At 35.3% G+C, this 23,900-nt stretch overlaps 1 protein-coding gene, 1 long non-coding RNA gene and 1 pseudogene across 2 annotated transcripts; 1 reads left to right on the forward strand and 2 right to left on the reverse strand.

The window, feature by feature from the left end:
• Nucleotides 1–209: 209 nt before the first annotated feature.
• Nucleotides 210–1,935, forward strand: LOC107789602 (uncharacterized). Its single transcript, XM_016611439.2, has 4 exons — nucleotides 210–367; nucleotides 452–1,308; nucleotides 1,406–1,578; nucleotides 1,687–1,935. Exons 2-4 carry the CDS (start codon nucleotides 514–516, stop codon nucleotides 1,805–1,807), a joined length of 1,089 nt encoding a protein of 362 aa, XP_016466925.1. The 5' UTR covers nucleotides 210–367; nucleotides 452–513; the 3' UTR covers nucleotides 1,808–1,935.
• On the reverse strand, nucleotides 1,698–5,242 carry LOC107789603 (uncharacterized). The gene is made up of 4 exons (XR_001648884.2): nucleotides 5,089–5,242; nucleotides 4,752–4,967; nucleotides 3,707–3,785; nucleotides 1,698–2,524 (listed from the first exon to the last, which is right to left on the reverse strand). It is a non-coding gene; the product is annotated as an uncharacterized LOC107789603 (long non-coding RNA).
• A 1,888-nt stretch (nucleotides 5,243–7,130) lies between these two features.
• On the reverse strand, nucleotides 7,131–18,023 carry LOC142173472 (pentatricopeptide repeat-containing protein At4g14850-like; annotated as a pseudogene).
• Between the last annotated feature and the right edge of the window lie 5,877 nt (nucleotides 18,024–23,900).

Genomic DNA, 23,900 nt, shown 5'->3' on the forward strand with positions numbered 1-23,900 from the left:
TAGTCCTAACCAAGAAAATAAGTGGACAACTCTTCATTTTTTGTTATTCCAAGCTGTAGATGAATGCCAAAATCACATTTGTTTTCTTTGGTAACCAACGGAGGATATCACCCCAAACACACATGTGAAAAAGCAACCTCTCTTGACCTTTTCCAGCTAAAATAATAATTAAGCATAAGCAAAATCTGATATTTTTGCAAGCTAGCTGGAAACTTTCATTCTCCACCACTCCTTTTTTTTCTTCAATTCCAACAATATTGTAATATCTTCCATTTATTATGTCAAAATCTTTTCTTTCTATATAAAGAGTCATTTCTTCACCAGCAAGATTATTGGTCCAGAAGATTTTCAAGAATGCTCATTTGAGGTACGTCTCTCTTTGTTCTTCTTCTATTGATTTTTCCTTTTGGGGTTTGTCAGTTTATGCCTAAATCTTTTCTCTTCTCCACAGGAACTTTGTAATCACATCAAAAAGGTTGAATCTTTGTTTTACACTCAAACAAGAAAAGAAAAATGATGTTAAGGAGTTCATCAACACCACTTCTTAGATCTTTACTCTCAGAGAGTCCAAGCAATCACCACCACCATCAGCACTCTGATTTAACCCCTAATCACACACCCAATTCCATTTACCATAGTTACACCAAACTCTCATGTAACCATGGTGGATATCAGAATTACACCAAGAGTTTATACCCTCCCAACTCTTCCATCTCTCCTTCAGTTTCTGAGCTCAGTAATGGCAGACAATTATCATCTAATGGTTTTAGAAGAGCTCAATCTGAAGGGAACTTGGAAGAATTAGCAAAAGCCTCAACTGAAGAAGTTGATGAGTTTAGCCTCTCAAAACCACCCAAGATGCTTGCACGTAAACCCCACAAAGCATTCTTGGAAACCATTCCATCTTTCAACATTCACAATTCAAGGGTGCTTCATTCGGACGACGACAGCGATGATGAAGATGATGACTTTGATTACATTAGTAGGCAGTCCAGTTTGGGAACTAATGGTGTAAAAGAGGAAATGAGTTATGTGAGTCAAAATTCAAAGTTAGAAATTGTTGAAGGCAGAGAAGAAATGTACCTAGCAAGAGGAATTGGGGTTGCTGATATTGGTTGTTTTGATGATGGTGGCCTCTATGGAGGCTGGGGCGCCGGAGGAGGAGGTGGTTATCGGCCAGTAGCCTTCGATAGGGAAGGTGGTGGCGATAGCCAGGGGCTCCACATAGAAGAGCATTACAAGAGGATGTTGGAAGAGAATCCTGGCAATTCCCTATTCTTGAGAAATTATGCCAACTTTTTATACCAGGTGAGTCTTTATCCTTCCTCAAGCTACTCTTGTTTAGCATCTTTACAGGCATCTGAATCCACAATAGCTAACTTTGCTCTTGCTAATGTTGGGGCAGACAAAGAAAGATCTTAAAGGGGCAGAGGAATACTACTCAAGAGCTATTTTAGCAGATCCAAGTGATGGTGAAATTCTTTCACAGTACGCTAAACTAATATGGGAGCTTCACCGCGATGAAGATAGAGCCACGAGCTATTTTGAAAGAGCAGTTCAAGCTGCCTCTAGTGACAGGTTCGCTTCTCATACACTACTGAGAATAAACTGTATTATAGAAATACAATTCAAGAACGTTGTTATTTATTTCAAGAACTGACCTCTTCATCTTTGATGTGTTGACAGCCACATACATGCAGCTTATGCTAATTTCCTCTGGGAGATGGAAGATGAAGAAGATGAGAATGATGATATACAAGCGCCACCAATGCTGCATACCGTAGCTACAACCTCTATAACTGCTTGACTTGAAAGAAAATCATTGTTCATTCAAATATTTAACAGCAGTATTAGCTGAAGCTTAGTGAGCAATTAGGAAGAACCTGTAATTTAGCCTCTAAGGTAGTAATAAAACTGATGCACAGGACTTCTGTATTTCTTCTGCTGTCGTGGTTGACTGACTAACCCTGTGAATGGTGAAACAGAAGCACTCTTCAAACTCCAATTGTGCTAAGCGATTATATTGACAATTTCCTCGCCACTTTCATTGCTTGCAAAGCTTACATGTTTAATACCATATTACAATCAGGAGAATTGGGGGGCATGGATTACGAGGAAGCCGCTTGATATCACCACCATACCATTTAGCTTTGCTCAACACATTCTGAAAAGCTTGCATTGAACAATCAAAATAACAGTATTTCATCTTGGATTGTAGTACCATATTGTAAGAAGAAATTAGCGTTAACTGTGACTATAGGAGAAAGAGCAAAAATTTATTCTGGATGCATTCGGTGCCCAATAAAAAAACACTGAGATTTATCTAATTCCTTCCATGAGAAGACCATACCATCAGAAAGAAAGAACACTGAGCCACATTCCTTATCATCCCCTGCCAAAATTTAGTTTTTCAGGTTGGTAAGTCATACTCTTATATTATGATGTGCCACGAAAACCATTGCCTTGATTGCTTCCCCTCTGAAAATTTCAATCCTGGAACATCCTCCTTTACCTCTTTGCCTTCCTGATCAAGGCAGTTGTGGAAGAATATGTTAAACAGAGGGTCAAAACATGCATGCAAAAAGCAGCAGATAGTGCAGTTACTAAAATATTCTTTGATGGTGCTCTGCTCGTAATCATTGAAATCTTCTCTTCTTTTTCTTTGATAAGTTTGAATTCTTCATAAATCCAGCAAACACATGTAGAGTAGTACTAAAGTAACTCACAAACCACGTTTTATCAAGAGCCTGACTTTTTTTGAGCCTTAATAGGAAATAATACTTCTAAGGACTACAATCTTAAAACAAATAAGGTGGCAACCTCCAGATACAGGCTGGATTAAACTTAATATTGACGGGGCTTCTAAGGCAGAGGGGGTTTGAGTGGTGTATTCAGAAACAGTAATGGTAGCTGGCTTTTGGGATAATCCAAATCTATCTCCTACATAACAAATAACCATAAGAAAAAAGAACATAACAAATACACATGCAAAATTAAGAGCTCTAAGAGAAGGTCAAGAAATAGCATTAAGGCATCAATTCCATCGGCTACAAACTGAAACATGACTCCAGAGAAGTGATTGACATGATAAAAGAAGGTAATACTTGTTATACTAATCTGATTGATGACTGCAGGTTCCTACTATCTAGGCTAGGAGGATTTCAGGTATGGCATATTTACACAGAAGCAAACAAGGTAGCAGTCTGCGTAGCTAAGGAAGGAAGAAAGGAAGATGCAATTCAACGATTTTTTTTTTTTTTTTTTTTTTTTGCGTTTCATGTTGTACCTCCTGTTTTTGCGAAGCTTAACTTTGAAACTGATCTTAAAAGGAACTATGTACCCTAGAAAGATCAAGCATTGTACTGGTACTTAGTATCTTAATAAGATTTCCCTTTTATACAATAAAAAAACTCGCAAGCCAATAAAATGGAAAATCCACAGTACCTCCAGTTAGTTGATAACCAAACAAACATATTTGGGAGGTGAAGTACTGTCATATCAATCCAAATGAAACAGGAAATCTTCGTACACAGGCTAACTCATGACCAAGATATTATATCCCGCATACAAGGATAATGGTAATTGGTTCAACCAAAGAACTACTCAAGCAAGCAAAAGGTAGAACAAATCTCTAAGAAAAGCATAAAGAGATATAAGTACCGCAGGCGCAATGTGAAATTGAAATTAATTTTAAGGTACAGACTACCTCCACGAGAAACACCATTGCTGATTGATCTACTTTCCTCAATGTAGACTTGCCTTCCAGCTAACTGTATGGGTAATGTCTAAGAACAAGAAAGAGAAAGCATCATATACTAGGTATACAAAGGATGAGATAACAAAGTAATGTCTGAATATGAGATTGTGGCAATAATTCATGGAAGTACACCTTCCAATTACAACTATTACTCAAGACAACTAACTGCATCATATTGCTTCAGAAAATGTTTTATCTACTGATAGCAAGTTCCACAACCATTAAATAAAAGATCATCGATCTATGTGATCAGAAATATTTCAAACGCGGACCTTACACATGCGATTTAATGCTAGAAAGCTAGCCAAAATTAAGATTGAGTGAACAATCTGCTGAGAATCATACAGGACAGAAGGTAAAGAAAAAAATAAGAGCAGCTTTTACCAACAACTAGAAATGCAACTCAAAATCCTCCACGAAAACACACAACAAATCAATGAATCGTGATTTCAAATTTTCAAAGTTCATATCTTAATTGCATTTTGGACACCCTGGAGGTATTCAAACTCAACAAAGATATAGCAAATGCTGATATCCTGCCCATCAATTGCAATCGAAATATTAGAGCATGCAAGACAATTGAAGCATATAATATTGACAATGGGAAAAAAAAAACTGTTAGAGTGGGCTAGAGTCCCACATTGGTTGGGGAATGGACTGGTGGTCTCCTTATATAGACTTGGGCAATCCTCCCCTAATTAGCTAGCTTTTGGGGTTGAGTTAGGCCCAAGTGCCATATCTTTACAAAAACTACTTTGCGCTTTTTCAAGAATACTCCATCCTGCTTATTCTTCCCAAAGTTCTTAAACTCTAGCAAAGAATCTAGATTAGTACGGTGGACGGCAAATTCCTCAGGTAGACAGATTTTGTTTCCCCTGGAGAAAAGTATATAGAGTCAAATCCTAGCTAAACTCGGTAATATAATGAGCTAGAAGCTAGGATGCAGCAACTCAAAGATGTAGTGACATTGATTGCGAATATGCATTCATCTTACCTTCTTGACATAAACCTTCATCTGCCTGGGACATTGAGTTTGACTCAGAAGCAGGTTGCCACTCTGTAGCAGGCACAGCTCTTTGTATAAGTTGGCTGGACGGTAACTGATGATACGGGTTTTCTATTTGGAGCTCTTAGCTTTCAATTCCATGCCAACATACATGGTTGAAGATAAACATCATATACCAATTCCAACAGCCACATAAGTACGTCTCTACAATTTGATATCAATGTTGACTATAAGTCAGAATACTGATTGTACTTTAGAGCTCTCATATACGTACACACCTCAAAAAATTGTGTCAATGCATGAAATAAAGGAATGTTGCAAATACCTTCAAGGCATGTTAACTCAGATTGAAGCAGTGAATGGCTTTGACGACAAACTCCAATTGCATCAGCCTATTCTTTGTGTTTGAAATGAAGAACATCAATCACTTGATGGAGACAATTAGCCTCCTCTTTCATCGTAGCATCGACCTTACTTAAGAGAATGATGGCATCTGAAAATTTGAATGATGGCAAATAATCAGTTTTGACCTGATTCAAGCACCACATCTGTACATAGTAAAAAATAAATCCCGAAGATGACTAAAACTTGCAAAGTAATCACAGAATAAAGAGTAGAAACGTAGGACCACATCAAGGTCTTTCCAGGTTACTACCTTGTGCTGATGGCTCTCCTTCCAAAACAAGAGAAAAAATTTCTGTTTTAATTCGCTGAGCATCAATAGCATCTTCCAAGATAAAGATTGACACAGATCAAGAGCTTCTCTGATATTCACAATAGATTTGGCATTGGAACTGCCAAACATTGGTTTTCAACAGCCTACACAGGAATATCTCCTCCGTGGGACATGATAGAATTGAACCTAAATGATTTTAGAAATCAATAAATTATTCTCACAACAATGCACAAGAGCTTATCTTTTCTCCATTGAAGTTTCAGGATAATACATAAAACCAAATTCACATATACTTCTAACAGCCAACCTCGAGAATCATCTAGATGATCCAAGCTTTGCAAAGCAAATTGATCTGCCACACTGTGTGCTCCAAGAAGAATCAGATCACTTAGAAGACCATCAAACGACGCAAATCACAAGTTAGGTTTTTTAGGCCATTCAGACACCACACTATTAGGATGAATAAAGAAGTTAGCTGATTCCAGGGCCGATTTAACGTAACCAAGAAGTAATCATAAGAAGCTTCACTATCCTGCTGATTCCAGAGCCGATTTAACGTAACCAAGAAGTAATCATAAGAAGCTTCACTGTCCCATAATTCTTTCCTTTTGCCTTCAAGATCATGCAACTTACGTTTCTGGCATCTAACTGTTGAACTATAGTTATTGATTTTTGATACTGGAGATTGTGGAGACCTGCAGCATCAGCCTACCAAAGAAAGAAACAAAAACTATCATCCTTTTTCATTAAGTTCTATACATTCATGGAACCCATCATATAACTTCAATTCATCCATGTCTAACAAAGACAATGGAATTTGGCAAGCACATCCTTTGCAAATTTAAATATCATGTAACTTGTACATCAATATTTATTTTATTTTCTTAAGCGGAAGCAAGAGGAAAACATTGCACATCAGGTTAGACAAAGATAATAAAAAATAAGATGCAATTTCGCAAAGCCAAATGCAACTACTGATACAGAATTACAGATTACTTATCTGCAACAGTTAGACTTTACTTTTCAAGATATGCTTCTTTACCTTTATCATATTGAGTTACCATTTCCCAATACGAACATATGTTGAGCAGTAGCAATAAATGCAAAAGTATGAATGTCTCTTTCTGTGTTACATAAACACACATGTGACACATATCTATGCACTCTGGTATTTTTGCAATAGATGCATCAAAAAGGAAACTGAATCTGCACAAGATTTTACAATTAAAATTGTAACTATTTTTGTATTTTCTTTTTAAAATATTATAAGAGAGTTACTGTTAGACTTTTCTAGGAGGACAGTTTACAAGATAACCATGATTCGTCAGGTTATTGTCGCTATCATCACAAGATATAGTAAGTTTTTGTGCCAATAAGGAATTGAGATATGCCCCCATCAAAATCTTAAGTAAGGACGAGGTGTTCATATTACTGAGAAAAGGTATTCAGATAATTAGTGACACAGTTAGCAGGATATCCCCCAAAAGCTAAATATTCCATAAGTGACAGGGACAAGTTGAACATACACAGAAGCTGTTAAAGGGAAGATAAGGGAAAAAGGAAACAAGAAACAAGTTTTTTTGGTCTAAAGGTTTCAACCTACCTCTTATCAGCTCCAGGCGAATTAGAAAGTATAAACTTGCTCAGTGGCAGGATCTTCTAGCCAAATGAAAGAGTTAATCCTTCAAGTGCTACCAATAATCACCACATGAACAAGAAACGTCCTTAAAATGGTGTAATAGGTTAATACTCTAATAATGATCTCTCTAGAGACAATTTTACAAATGAACTTGAAAACTGTATGGCAGTCCAAACATATCCGGAGGTTCTTCTTCACTCTAATAAGAGCACCAGGAGGTGTAACAATCAGCCCAAATGCAATAGCTAGTTTCTCACAATGGTAGGAGAGAAGAATTTCTTTTTGTCTCTTTTCCACATCATGGAGATCAATCTCTACCATTGGAACATAACCAGCTTTAGTCATTAATTGTCCCAACTCCTCCAATTTGGCATATATATCTTCACTTCTAGAATGGCTTCTGTCTCCCACTATAAATGTATAAACACTATCTTTGACCTCAATCCAACTCATCCCAGGTTCCTTTTTCACTCTACTGTCTTTCATCAGTCTTCTTACTTTTGCAACATTTTCCCACAACCCAACTGATGCATAAATGTTTGCAAGAAGAACATGAGTGCCAGATTTCTCTGGTTCAAGATTAAAAAGCATCTCAGCAGCACATTGCCCTACCTCTTACCTCTTATGGATTCTTGCAGCACCCAAAAGAGCACCCCAGACAGATGCATTAGCTTCAAAAGGCAGCTTATTTATGAGATTAATAGTGTCATCTAGTTTTCCTGCCCGCCCAAGGACATTGATCATGCAGGCATAATGCTCTTGAGTTGGTTCAATCTCAAATTAAATCTATCATTGTGTCAAAATACTTCTTGGCTTCTGCAACTAAGCCAGCATGGTTACATGCACAAAGGACACTAACCAATGTTATGTGATTGGGAGATACGCCATCATTCAGCATCTCGCCAAATAAATGAAGCGCCTCTTTTGCATGTCCATGACCATGAAACAATGCCTTTCTTAGGGAACCTCAGTGAAAGCACGGTTAGCATCCTCTATACTTCCACATTTGGCATACATGTTCACTAGGGAATTACCAGCAAATACATCTGACATGAACCCATATTTCAATACAGTGGCAGACGCAAGAATTTTTGTAAGCGGTGTCAACATTTGAAAAAGTGAACATAAATTACTATAACGATATGCAGTGTCATTTTTTATATTTATATCAAATATTTGTATTTTTCTTATTATCTATATATACATATTGACGAGAAATTTTGACGAAGCGGTGTCAGGTGACACCGCTTGACATAAGGTGCCTGCACCCCTATTTCAATACATGAGCATGTATTTGTTTCCCATATTCATATGCTGATAGATTTGCACATTCATTTAGGAGAGAACTGCAAACAAATGAATCTGGCTTGAATCCCATATCTTGCAACTTCAGGTAGAGTTTCATAGCATCTTCACCTTGGCCATATAGAGCATAAGCGGTTATAAGAGAGGTAAAAGATGGCAAATCCCATATAGGGCACTCGTCAAAAGTTCTAGTTGCGTCATCCAGCAGGCTACATTTTCCATAAGAATCAACAAGACTGTTTATGACAAATGTGTCATCAACACTGAAATCCTGACTTCATAGAAAGTACATGTACTCGTTTCACATTAGCAGCCTGCAAGCCAGCAGCAAAGTTGAGGATGGCAAGTAAACTTGTCTGGTCAGATCTAGTTCCTTGGTTGTACTTCTGAACAAAAAGGTCTAGACATTCATTGTCTTCCTCATTCTGTGAGTAACCAGAGATCATAACATTCAATGCAATTAAATCCTTCTCGGGCATCAGATCAAACTCGCATCCTTGGTCAAATCACGCTTGCAATACATACCAATAAGACCAACACTTACGAATGGATCCAATATGATATATTTCTTTTATCAAAAGAGAATGTAACCCTTTACCATATTCTGGAAGCTCCAATGCAGCACAAGCCTTGAGAGCACTTGATAAAGTGAACATATTAGGGAAAATTCCAGACCTCTCTCAGTTGATTCAACATGTCTAAAGCCTGCGGGTGACATTCATGAAGAAAACAACCAGCTATAATAGCATTCCATGAAACAATGTCAGGCTATCGCATTTCACTCAAAAACTGTAATTGCATCCTTAAGATCTCCCCCTTTGGCATACATGTCGACAAGTGGCATTAGACGAGAAAGGATCAGAATCATAACCAAGCTTTACCAAAATCCATGAATTTTCTTTCCTTGAACAATATCTCCTAAACCAGTAGAAGCATTCAGTATATTGGATAAACTATACTCACCAGGCATAACTTCACTACCAATCATGTCATGAAACATACACATTGCCTCACTGAAAAAAGCATTTTGTGTGTAACAAGAAAACAAAGCATTCCAAGAAATAACATTTTTCTCGGGAATTTCCTCAAACAACAACCTAGAATCAAAAAAGCTCGCCACATTTAGCATACATAACAGCCAAAGTATTTGCGACGAAAACATCAAACTCAAACCCTGTCACCACAACAATCCCATGAAGCTGCTTTCCTAACAGAAGTTCCTTCTCAATAGAACATGCCTTAAGCACACTAGGAAAAGTGAATTCTGTTAGTAGTCTGTGTTCGAAACCAGAAAATCAGAAAAGCAAAAAATAAACGTTAGTTCTACAAAACATAAAATAATTCCGAGCCCACAAGTTTCTTGTGTGTCATTAAGGAATTTAATCCCCTCACTGTTGCCCAAGGTTTTGGATTAATACCTCCCAGGATAGAACAGAATAACTATTCTGTGATAACGGCACTACAAATCACATAACTTCAGCGAACTCAACAAACGGAGCAAATCACACTTGACACTTATACTTATTTAGAAAATAATGCAACAATGTAGAAAAAAGAGGAGAAGATTTCAGATTTTTCATGTCAGAAAAATGAGGCCAAGCCTCTAAATTTATAGACAATGAAAGGGTAAGATGAAGAGGTGCAATCCAAGAGGTGCCTCTTCCATTTCCCATTCACACCCTTTAGAAAAAACCCAACAATCCCCCACATGAATGGGGAATGACCATATTTAAAAAAACATGCATAAAAATTGTGTGATTCGCAAGTAAGGATTAATCGCATCTGGATAAGTAGGTTTCCCTTTGAACTTTCCGTAGTGAACTTGTGTCGGATATACTCGGTCAATCGGTAGATTTGATATCTTTGAACCGTCGAACTTTGGTGTATACCTAGACAACCATAAGTCACACAATCAACCCTTAACCGTGTTTGGTTCTCATAGTTATGTTCGTTTCAGCCATGAACACCGCCTGGTTTCATAAGTGCATAGAGAATTGGCCTTACAGAACTCTCCTTGAAGTGGCTAACACTTCACACTTACATAGGTGATTCCTAAACTTGTTATCCCGTAGATACACTATTTGATATACCCTGTATCAAGCTTAAAACCCATTAAAAAGCCTTAACGTTTTATCCTTGGTACTAAACATTGTCTCATCACGAGAATGGACCAAAAAGAATTTTTTATTTGACAATGTTGAACAGTCATTAATGACTTTGTTTGAGCTCCTTGAACCTAGATCTTTGGATCTCCAGTCTTCTAGGTAGAGTTACCGCCACAATGACTTGTTCTCGGCCATAGTCCAATTCTCCTCGATGATCTTTCAATTACCTCTCTAGTTAGGCTTTTTGTAAATGGATCCGACACATTATCGCTTGACTTCACATAGTTAATTATGATAATTCCCCTAGAGAGTAGTTGCCTAACGGTTTATATCTTTGTCGTTTTTGACAAGATTTTCGTTATACATAATGCTCCCAGCCCTTCCTATTGCCGCTTGACCATCGCAATGTATGCATATGGGTGCCAATATTTTGGACTAAGATGAAATTTCTTCAAGAAATTCCGAAGCCATTCAACTTCTTCACCGGCCTTGTCTAAGGCTATAAACTCAGCCTTCATTGTAGAGCGGCAATGTATGTTTGTTTGGACGATTTTCAAGACACTGCTCCTGCACTGATGGTAAAAATATATCCACTTGTGGATTTAGTTTAGGTTGATCCGTTTATCCAATTTGCATCACTATACCCCTCAATACTCATAGGATACTTATTATAGTGCAATGCATAGTCATGGATATATATTAAATATCCCAAAACTCATTTTATTGTCATGACAGTTCAATGCGAACTTCCTTATGTCGTATACTAATACGTCTCGACTTTCTATTGCATATCAGATTATTGACTACACTTAATGTAGCAATAGTATATTATAACAACAGCTGGAATAATTGGCATCAGTTGTGGCCACAACCTTTTAATATATAACACATTTCGCAATCACTCCGCCATTTTCAAGCATTTGTATGCTATTTATTCATGCGTCTATATGATATGCAAATTATAGCACTTTCATTCATGAAACAAATCCAACTTGCAATGGATTTTTGGTTATGTTCATCAGTTGGTTCACCTAATTATACACCAACGTATTAATACATTCGTTCATGAACGGTCATGTTTATACCAAACATACAAATACATTTTTCATGAAAAGTCACAACCTTCCAGGTGACACCCGTTCATAAAAGAGCTAAATATTATAAATGTTCAAGAAAGAACAAATCATTTCTGGAAAGGCACATAAATAACTTTCAAATTTGTAGTTTCATCACTAGTCATCACTAAGACTTAACAAGTAGGGAATTCACCGACTGTCATATCAATGTCCACTAAGGATGGATAGGGTTCGAAAATTATATCATTTAGACATTACGTCTAACATTGGCTTTTGTCATGCATAAGCTAAAAGCCCCCACATTTTTTAATATTTCATCGACATATCATCCACATATAATCAAATAATGACTATATGATTTAAAGTATTCTTAACGTAAATACATTTGTTTACACTCATTAACTTTGAAACCATTTGACAATATTATTTTGTCTTCACATCTATTTAATGGATTTCAAAACCATACACTGTAGCCAATGCTACTAACATTCATATGTACGTCATACTCATAACCGTCGAGTACGTGTTAAAATAGTCAAGATCTTTTTATTGTCTATACCCTTTGACAATAAGTCTTGTCTTATACATGTCAATAGTGCCATAATCTTTCATTTTCCTTTTAAAAATCCATTAAGAACCTAACAGTTTGTTACCGGGAGGAAGATCAACCAATTTCCAAGTATGATTGTTCAATATGGATTCTATTTCACTATTGGCCGTTTCTTTCCGAGGAAGACATAACTTCTTTCAAAGTTTGAAGCTCATTTTCCAACAAAAATGTCAGAAAATTTGATCCAATGGAAGTAGTTGTCCTTTGACGTTGGCTACGTCTTGGATTCGCCTCATTAGGTGTACTTTTCTTTGCTTCTTTCCGGGATCGTTTAGATATTTCACTAGACGATTCACATTCCTTTTTATACGGATAAATATTCTCAAAGAATTCAGCATTATCTGATTCGATTACCGTATTAATATGAATGTCGGAATTTTCTGATTTATGAATCAGAAAATGATATGCCTTACTATTTATTGCATATCCTATGAAAACGCAATCAATAATTTCTGGTCCGATCTTTACCATTTTGGGTTTAGGAACTTACACTTTAGCTAAGCACCCCCACACTTTAAAATATTTAAGTTGGGCTTCCTTCGATTCCATTTTTCATATGGAATGGATTGCGTCTTGCTATGGGGAACTCGACTGAGTATTCGGTTAGCTGTAAGAATAATTTTCCCCCCCACAAGTTCTAAGGTAAACCAAAACTTATCAACAAGGCATTCATCATTTCCTTTAACATTTTATTCTTTCTTTCTGCAATTCCATTAGATTGCGGTGACTAAGGGGCTGTCGTTTGATGGATAATACCATATTCCAAACATATTTCTTCAAAAAAGGAGATTCACATTCACCGCCCCTTTTACTTTGTAGAGTCAACCACAAGAACTATTGTTTGTGTCACGACATAGTCAGAATTAATAAACGGTGAAGTTTTTAATCTTCAAAACGAGTAATATCTGACACAACCAGAATTAATAAACGGTGAAGTTTTTAATCTTCAAAACGAGTAATATTTGACACAACCAGATTTAATAAACAGTGAAACTTTTAATCTTCAAACCGAGTAATAAATCGGAGTAGAAAATCACGAGGACTTTAATCTCAAAGATCGAGTAGAAAATCACGCAAATTTTAATCTCGAAGTAGGGTAGAAAATCACGAAAAATTTAATCTCTAAAACGGGAGTAGAAAATCACTAGGGTTTTAACTTTTCTTTTCAAATGGCTTTCCAACTAAACCATTATAACAGTTAAACAGTTGGATCTCTTACTCTAATCAAACAAGTATATGTACATTTGTACATATATATTCATGGTCTCAAGAATATTTTCAAGTAAGCCTAATTTTAAGTCTTACTTCCCTGAAGGAGAACTTGTCCAAAGGACTTTTAACAACCAATTTACTAATTCCTCCATTATATGAACCGATATTTACATATTCGAAACAAAATAATTGTCTCCAAGAAACAATTTTGGCACCGATGAAGCCAATGCTGGCAACACATGAAGCAACATATGTTTCTGTAAAAAGTTTTTTGTCCTCTTTTCCTCATTCTACATCAATGACTCGAGAAGAGAATGGTGCCTTCTTTTTTATTATGGCTCAAAAGGCAAGATTACTTTAATCCAATAAAAATCAATTTGGAACAGAATGGAAAAGTGTTTTCTTTGCTTTTTCCTCAAAAACTCCAATAAACAAAAATTAATTTTAAAGAAAACTCAATACGAAATTGTTCCAACGAGCATCTTTCATATTTGTCAGTTGAGTTTCGAATAGGCGTCATAATGCCGTTTCTTAGTCAAATCAGGAAAAACAAACCCAATTGATGGACCATTTGCCATAAGGCATATCGACAGAAGACACAGTGGGAAAACAGAATTTGACAAGAGTCACAATTACCAACACAGCTAATTCTTCCACATTGATAACACCCATAATCGAGACACTTATCATACTGTCGATCCATTTTCTTTGCAAAATTCTCCTTCTCAATTTCACCAGAACTGTTGTTCCAGTCTTTTATCCCTTTTGAACACTACATAAATATTTAATAATCAAGTCCTTAAGCAGAAAAGACAAATGTTCCATGAATGATTTATTAGTTATGCCATCAAAATCGTTTCTTTCCAATTGGAAACTTTTGGAATATCAACACTAACAAATACCAAATAGCACTTATAAACATTCCAGAGCCTCATGTGGCATCACACCGTACAGTTCCACCCAATAATTTTAGAGAAGGCCAAGAAAATTTCCTTTTCAAAAGAAAAAGTAGAGGACGAACTCCAAAATATATTTATACACTCAATCCACTCCATAAAATGCTTTTCATAATAAACCATGTCGTTCTTCTTTGACTTTATTAACTAGACTTTGGTCGACAGAAAATGGAACTTTCAAAAATCATAGTTAACCACCCATAAGACCATTCTTAATAGTAGAAAACAACCTTAGCAACGGCCAGGCTTTTGGAAATCCATGTAAACCAATTGCAATAGGTAACGTCCAGTGAAACCACTTGTAGTGACGTCTCCGAACCTATTATTTTGTTAGTCTGCGTTCGAAACCAGAAAATCAGAAAAGCAAATAAACATTAGTTCTACAAAACATAAAAAAATTCCGAGCCCACAAATTTCGTGTATGTAATTTAATACTCTCACTGTTGACTAAGGTTTTGGATTAATTAATCCCACGAAAGAATGGAATAACTATTATGTGATAGCGGCATTACAAATGAACTCAACAAACGGAGCAAATTATACTTTACACTTATGTTTATTTAAAAAATAATGTGTTAGGATCGGAAACCCGGGTAGTGCGGAATATAGCCAAACAACGGTATAATGACAATAACAAAGACAATTGAAGTTGATAACAACGACAATTAAAGTAGATAAAGAAGACACAAATTTAACGTAGTTCGGTCAAAGTGACCTACGTCCACAAACGGAGAAGAGCAATTTACTATAACAATAAGAGTTACAAAAGAGAGTACAAAATTAGAGTAAACACTCTAATTAATCCTAAATACCCTAAGAGAATAACCTCACAAGATCACTCCAAAGAAAGGGTTCACACAAGTGCTTCCCAACACTTAACTCTCATACAAAACACTCTTAATAAAGGAAGAAAGGAAGAAACAAGAAATGAAGACTCAAGTCTTGTTGGCGTGTCTAAAATGAACTAATGGCCTTCCCTTTTATAGGCAAAAAAGTTTTTGACCTCTTAGGTGTAAAAGAAGAGATACAACTTATGCAAATGATGTCCAACACACAATGCAATATTTTTGGGTCCCAAAGAATATTGCCAACAAAGTCTACACTTTGCAAAGATGCTTATGCTTATGTGAGATGGACTCCATTTGACAAAATAATGGCCATATTACAAATCTCCACCTTGGCCTAATTTTGGATGATATAGTAAATTTGCTCCACCTTCTCCGCAAAAGCTCCAATGGGCATATGTCAAAATTTAATGCCATCAAAATCAGATACCGAAACTGTAGTAGGGCCTATAACAGTGGATCCCAATAAAGTATACAACGAATCAGATCTGTGTGCTTTCATGATCAAACGAGCACCTTGAAAAATTTTCAGAACTCCACCTTCACCAGTGAATTTGCACCCAAGGGATTCTAAAGTGCCTAGAGAGATGAGATTTTTCTTCAACTCAGGAACATATCTAACATCGGTGAGAGTTCTCACCACATCATCGTGCATTCTGACCCGAATTGTACCTTTGCCAATAACGTTGCAGGTAACATTGTTACCCAATTGGACAACTCCATCTACAACTGAATCATATGTAGAAAACAAGTCCCTGCTAGGACACATATGATATGAACAACCGAAATCTAAAATCCACTCATTGTCTAATCTGAAACTAGTTTCAGTTGCTAAAAAATATAGTTCCCTCAATCTCATCAGTTGCTACACTAGCTTCGGCGGTGTCAGTATTTTTGTGCTCATTTTTTCTTTCTTTGTGCTTTTCTTTATTTTTCAGTTTATAGCATTCAGATATATTGTGACATTTCTTATGACAATAGCGACACTGTAAATTATTATATCTGCATATGGAGTCGGATTTGCCCCTAACAAACAAACCAACTTCCGCTTGAGTTCCACTATCTTCCCCAGTAATATCACTATCTATCTGTTCTTTTGATTTTAAGATAGATTTAATATCCTTATAAGAGATATTATCCTTTGCATAAAGCATAGTATCTCTTATATGCTTAAAAGATTGTGGTAGAGAACAAAGCAGTAACACGGCTTGATCCTCATCTTTAATTTCAGCATCTATATTACTCAAATCCATAAGAATGGAATCAAAAGTGTCAAGATGAGAGAGAATAGAGGTACCTTCACCCATACGAATTGTATAAAGCTTCTGCTTCAGGTAAAGTCTATTTTCTAAGGAGAAAATATATAAGGTTTTCAATTTTTCCCACATGCCTTTAGCTGTGGTTTCTACAGAAACTTCACGTAAAACCTCATTTGAGAGATTTAAAATGATACTTGCTTTTGCCTTTTTGTCTATGATGGCAAACTCCTCGTCCGTCATTTTATCCGGCTTCTTCTTCTTTCCTTGCAACGCCAAGTCTAAGCCATCCTGAATTAGGATAGCTTCCATCTTTAATTGCCACATTCCGAAGTTTGCACTGTGGTCAAATTTCTCAATATAGGTCTTTGTTAGAGTCATTTTTGGCTATTGAAACTAACCCTGTTAGATTCGGCTCTGATACCAATTTGTTAGGATTGGGAACCCGGGTAGTGCGGAATATAGCCAAACAACGGTATAATGACAATAACAAAGACAATTGAAGTTGATAACAACGACAATTAAAGTAGATAAAGAAGACACAAATTTAACGTGATTCTGTCAAAATGACCTACGTTCACAAGCGGAGAGGAGCAATTTACTATAATAATAAGAGTACAAAAACGAGTACAAAATTAGAGTAAACACTCTAATTAATCCCAAATAACCTAAGAGAATAACCTCACAAGATCACTCCAAAGAAAGGGTTCACACAAGTGCTTCCCAACACTTAACTCTCATACAAAACACTTTTAATAAAGGAAGAAAGGAAGAAACAAGAAATGAAAACTGAAATCTTGTTGGTGTGTCTAAAATGAACTAATGGCCTTCCCTTTTATAGGCAAAAAAGTCTTTGACCTCTTAGATGTAAAAGAAGAGATACAACTTGTGCAAATGATGTCCAACACACAATGCAATATTTTTGGGTCCCAAAGAATATTGCTAACAAAGTCTACACTTTGCAAAGATCTTTATACTTATGTGAGATGGACTCCATTTGACAAAATAATTGTCATATTACATAATGGAACAATATATAAAAGAGAGTAGAAGAATTCAGATTTTTCATGTTAGAAAAATGATGCCAAGACTCTAAATTTGTAGGCAATAAAAGAATAAGATGAAGAAATACAATCCAAGAGGTACCTCTATTCATACCCTTTAGAAAAAACCCAACAAATTCATTACATTTAAGACCCCAAGAATGCATTTTGAAGAAAGCCCAGATAACATCTTTACCAAAACCATTCTGGGTAGATCCAGATATCAAAGATGACCAAGAAACCAAATCTGGTTCAGGACTTTCATCGATCAGTTTCCATGCATAGTCAAAAGTACCTCATTTTAAATAAAAGCTAATTAAGTGGTTTCATATGTTTACTATCATTTGATAATCCAATTTTGGTTAAATGATCTTGGATTTGAAAACCTGGGTTCAAAGACTTTGTTTGGGAAAGCAGTGAAAGGAGCTTTGTGTAGGAAATATAGTTGGATATAGAGTTTTCAGCTTCTGTGAAGCTTGAAAATAGCCTATATTTTTGCTGTGATTCACTGGGAAAGTTTGAAGTTGACGGTAATTTTTAGAATGGAGAAGAATGTTTGAATTGTTGGCAAATACGTTGATGAAGAAGTTTTCTTCCACTGTGATAAAGGCGCCAAAGGTTTGTCATGCTTGATTCCAAAACCATTGTCCAATTAAACCAGCACCACCAACCAGGGGCGGACCCAAAACTGTTTAGTTGAACCCGCTTCGAAAAAATTAATTATTTTTACCTTCAGAAAATAATGAAACTGCTAAATAATATAATACATGAACTCACTTGAAACTATGGGTGGTTAACGGGCAGACTGGAACGGGTTGTACACAAAAAAAAATCAGCCCGTCCATTTAATATTTCGGGCTGATTTGCGGGCTGAATTAGCGGATTGTACATTTTTGGGTTTTTGGGCCCGTTTGGGTTCGGGCTTAACGGGTCCGGACCGGGCCGTGCCATTTTTTATTATTTATTTTTAAAGTAAATTTTATTTTTCTTATTCAATGTTATTGATACTTAAGTGTTTGCAAACTTTTAAGGCTTAGAATTAAACTTTGAAGTTTAAAGTTTTAAATTTGAAATTTGAATTTTAAAATTTTAAAATTAAAATTTTAAAGTAAGTGGCTACAAAAAATTATTTAATAAGACCAATAGGTAATATGTAAGGATCAAGCTTCGAAGGCTTTCATTTGATATTTTTATTGAATAATATATAATACTTTAAATTAATTTCCAAGTTCTTTTTTGATTTTTTTATTTTTGAACTTGCAAATTAAAAGCTTACAATAATTATTAAAAATAAGAAATAGTACATCACATGCTTTGCATCATTTTTGTAAGTTCGTCCACAGCAGCAGAAGAAGCATCAACAATGTTAGCATAATAATTATATAAAGTTTGTAAATGTTTGTATAGATCGATACTTGATAGTTGATACTTGATACCCACTTCACTCAAACTTCAATTGATAGATCGATACTTGATAGTTGATACCACACTTTATTTGAATACTTGATATTTGATAATAATAATTTTGTAATGGCTAAACTAAATATTTGATGAAACTTGAAATAATAAGTAATTGAAAATTTAAGAACAATAATCAATATTATCAAAGAGAGAATTGAGAGAGAATTAGAGTAGTAAGAGAGTGAATTGTGAGGAAAAATGAAGAAGAATGGGGGGCTATTTATAGTTTTTAAAAGGTTAAAAAAATAAATTATCAAATATTAGGGGTGGGGGCTATTTTCTTAAGGGGTTAGGCCGAAATGGCCATTTCTGCAAAAAAGGGGTCATTTTTGAATTTGACAGTTGGAAACGGTCCAGAAAATTTTAAAAAAAATTGTAACGGAAATCGGGCTGGACCGAGCTGTGTCTCGTTAAAAATCCGTTAACGGGTTACCGGGCTAAGTGGATTCCGGTGCACCGATATCCAAAATCTTTTCGTCTAAAACCCGCTTTCCGCCCAACCCGTCCCAGTCCACCCCCAAACACTACAGTATTGGATTGAACTGGGTCGAACCGGATTGTAAACGGGCCAGCCCAACCCGATTAACAGGTATACTTGAAACTAGCAGAGAGTAAGCAGGTTCAAACTTCAAGTTAAGGTCAGGGTCGCAAGTTCGAATCTACGCTGAAGTGGGTGTACTAACTATGGCCTTTTATGGGTGTACTAACTATGGCCTTTTACCTAAACGTATATATTATTTAGTTATTGTTAGGCCTTGTTGTTTCCTATTTGTCTTTATTTTCTTACTTTTCTTTATGATTTCTTTTCTTTATTTAAATCCAATAGAAGTTATTCTTATTAAACTCCTCCATTTTACTTCAAAAAAATGTAACCGTTTCTACAAAGTGAATTTTTGTTTTGGTGCTTTATCGAAATTATTTGTGTTAATTTAGTATAGTTTAGTTTATATTAAAATTGTTAATTTGTGTTATACTCAAAATTTTAATTTGGTGTAAAATATATTTTTCTTTAACAATTTGTATAAATTAGTTTAGTTTATAACTTTTTTTCCGTGTCTGTTGTTTGTAACAATTTTGTATGTTAATTTCTTAGAGTTATAATACGATTTTTAAGTAGGTTAAATACTTTTGGGTTAAATTTTTAATTTTTTTGTAATAAAATTTGTTAATTTATATAGATACAAAATTGTTAATTTCTTAGAGTTATAATACGATTTTTAAGTAGGTTAAATACTTTTGGGTTAAATTTTTAAATTTTTTGTAATAAAATTTGTTAATTTATATAGATAAATTTTCAAAAAAAAATAAAGGGCAAAATTTTCTTTGTTATTTTTTCAAAATTTCCTCTACCTTTTAAAAAATGACTTCATTTTGAAGTGATCTGATCAACAAAAAAAGAGTTGTGCACAAATTCCGTTTACCGCTGCACTTATACAATCGACTACTGTGATTTTTTATTGAAGTTACTTGTATAAAATTCTGGGTTCGTCACTGACACTAACATATAACAGGAGCATTATTTATTTGGACATTTGGTTGATATTTTAAAAAAATAAATAGTATATGTGAAATTTGCTATTAAATAGAATTATACTTAGAGTGAATGTCTATCTTTTAGAGAGTTTGTTACTTTGTGGTTAAGTCATTTTTCTCCCTATAAATATAGGGGCTTTACCCCCATTGTAAATCATCCCAAAATTAATAAGAATTCCCTCTCACTCTTTTCTCTGCAATATTATTCTTCTTCTTTTATTGTTTCATTTCACGTTATCAGCACGAGACTCTACCGTCTCAAAAAGCTCTTTGAGAAAACTAAGGTATAATTTTTCTCCTCTTTTAATTATGACTGATATTACGAAAAGAAAGTTTGTTGCCCTTGAAATTTCGGGCAAGAACTATATGACATGGGTGTTGGATGCTGAAATTCATTTAGATGCAATGGGTCATGAAGACACCATTAAAGATTAAAAAAAATAATAATAAAGCATCTACCCAAGACTATGCTAAGGCCTTGATTTTCTTGCGCTATCACCTTGATGAAGGGTTGAAAATAGAATATCTCACATTCAAAGATCCACTTGTTTTGTGGAATGGCTTAAAAGAAAGATATAACAACTTAAAGTTGGCCACTCTTCCATAAGCACGATATGATTGGGCTCATTTGAGCCTTCAAGACTCTAAGTCTGTTTCTGAATATAATTCTACGATATTCAGAATTACTTCTAAATTGAAACTCTGTGGAGATAGTATCACTGCTTGAAAAAACGTTCACAACGTTTCATGCCTCCAATATGGTCTTGCAATAGCAGTACCGAGAGAAAGGTTTCAAGAAGTACTCTGTATTGATTTCTCTTCTCCTTGTGATTGAACGAAACAACAACTTGCTCATGAGAAATCACGAAAATCGACCCACTGGGTCTACACCATTACCTGAAGTGGACGAGGTGTATTCCCATTATTAAGCATGGAAAAGCCTGTGGCCCTATTCGTAGTCATGGTCGTAGCCGTGGACAAGGAAGAAATTTTTTTGGTGTTAATCACCCCCCAAAAAAAATAACCACCAAAAGTGGAAAGGGAAAGATGAGAAGCCAGAGACAAATGGTTCAGAAAACTGAATGTTATCGTTGCGGTGAAAAAGGGCATTGGGCAAATATTTATCGTACACCAAGACATTTGGTTGAGCTTTATCAAGCATCTCTAAAGAATAAAGGCCCTGAAACTAATTTTGTCTATGACAATAAATTTGATATCACCCACTTGGATGTGGCAGATTTCTTTGAGCACCCTGATAGAAAAATAGACCACTTGATCGGTGATGGATCTGTGATTAAAGATGATTGAGTAGTTTGATTTTTATTTTTACATATTCGTAATAGCTAATAAACATCATGTAATCACAATTCTTTACATGAGTAGTAGTCATTAGAATCAATTAGTATTATTTATTTTAAGGAATAATGTTAGTTCGTTTTGATTAAATATAGTTCTAGTATTCGTTGTAAACGATGTTTCAGTTTATTTAGTCTTCAAGGATTGGACGTTGTGATGTGGAAAAAAAATTAGTTACCGGAGTTGAACAATAGAAGCTGTAACATTCTATGTATAAATTTGGTTAAAATTAACATGTTAGTATTGACTACAATATTTTATTGTTTAACAATTGGCTTTATATGTTTAGAAACATGTTTAAGTTTTCAATATCCAGTTGCGCCTCTTGTGAAAGGTTGTGGTACGTAAGTCAGTAGTGTTCGTTGTCTTCCCTTACCTCTTAGACAAGAATTAACAAACAACAATTGATCAAGACCTAGAAGACATTTCAACTGTGAATCAAGATTAGAAAACGTTCAACCGTCTTTATTCAATGGATCAAGCAAATGTGGATATCTCTCGAATCAAACTTGAACCAAAGTTCAATTGTAAAAATATTTGTTTAATTGATTCATGTGCGACACATATAATATTCAAAGAAAAAAAATATTTCTCTTATTTAAGTATGTGTAAGGCAGATGCTATTATAATTTTTGGTAGTAGTAATCTAATTGAAGGCTATGGAAGAGCTACTATAACTCTGCCCAGGGGAACAATACTTATCACACATAATGCAATGTTCCCCTCCAAATCCAAGAGGAACTTGTTGAGTTTTAAAGATATTTGCCGAAATGAGTATCATAAACAATAGATGAGAATAATCTTGAATATCTCATCGTTACCAAAAATATCTCTGGCCGGAAGAGGGTTATTGAGAAATTTCCATCTTTATCTTGTGGCATGTAGTAGACAATAATTAGTGCAATTGAGGCATATTCTATTGTAAACCAAAAGGCTACTGATTCCAATACTTTTGTATTTTAGCATGATCGATTGGGACATCCTGGATCAATTATGATGAGACGAATTATAGAAACTCAAATGGGCATCCATTAAAGAATTTAAAGATTCTTTTAAATAATGAATTTTCTTGCACTTCTTGTTATCAAGGCAAGTTAATTATTAAACCAACACCAACAAAGGTTGGGGTTGAGTTCTCTGCGTTTTTTGAACATAAACAAGGGGATATTTGTGGACATATTCACCCTCCTAGTAGGTCGTTCAGATATTTTATGGTTTTAATAGATGCATCTTCTAGATGGTCTCATGTGTGTCTATTGTCATCTCGCAACCTGGCGTTTGCACAATTAATGGCATAAATAATCCGATTATGGGCACAATTCCCCGATAATCCAATTAAGTTTATTAGACTTGATAATGCTGCTGAGTTTTCATCCCAAGCATTTACTGATTATTGCTTATCAATTGGGATAAAAGTGGAACATCATGTAGCTCATGTTCATACTCAAAATGGCCTTGCAGAGTCTTTAATTAAACGCCTGCAATTGATAGCAAGATTGTTACTCATGAAAACGAGGTTGCCCACCTCTATTTGGGGTCACGCCATTTTGCATGCAGCAATGCTAGTTCGTCTCAGACCGATAAATTATCATAAATATTCCCCGTTACAATTAGTTTTGCGTCATGAGCCTAATACATCCCATTTAAGAATTTTTGGATGCGCAATATATGTGCTTGTAGCACCGCCATATCGCACCAAAATGGGTCCGCAAAGAAGTTTAGGAATATATGTTGGGTTTGGATCACCCTCCATTATTCTCTACCTCAAAACATTAACGGGAGATTTGTTCACTGCTCGATTTGTAGATTGTCGTTTCGATGAGGCATTTTTCCTAAAATTAGGGGGGAAATTGGTGAAATCAAACGAGAAATTTTGTGGAAAAAACCATCATTATCTCATCTTGATCCACGTGCCTCTATTTGTGAAAAGGAGGTGCAAAAAATTATCCATTTGCAAAAAATAGCAAATCAAATGGCAGACGCATTTACATATCTGAAAAGAATAACAAAATCACATATCCCTGCATAGAATGTTCCAATTCGTATTGATGTTCATGTTGGACA

The sequence above is a fragment of the Nicotiana tabacum genome, chromosome 19 (genome assembly GCF_000715075.1).
Source record: "Nicotiana tabacum cultivar K326 chromosome 19, ASM71507v2, whole genome shotgun sequence".
Taxonomy (NCBI): domain Eukaryota; kingdom Viridiplantae; phylum Streptophyta; class Magnoliopsida; order Solanales; family Solanaceae; genus Nicotiana; species Nicotiana tabacum.

What these genes read in the sequence shown, in the direction of transcription:
- LOC107789602 (XM_016611439.2), top strand. Translation starts at nt 514, where the DNA reads ATGATGTTAAGGAGTTCATCAACACCACTTCTTAGATCTTTACTCTCA. An exon ending in ATGCCAACTTTTTATACCAG is followed by an intron (nt 1,309 to 1,405) that starts GTGAGTCTTTAT and finishes ATGTTGGGGCAG; the next exon opens with ACAAAGAAAGATCTTAAAGG. An exon ending in CAAGCTGCCTCTAGTGACAG is followed by an intron (nt 1,579 to 1,686) that starts GTTCGCTTCTCA and finishes ATGTGTTGACAG; the next exon opens with CCACATACATGCAGCTTATG.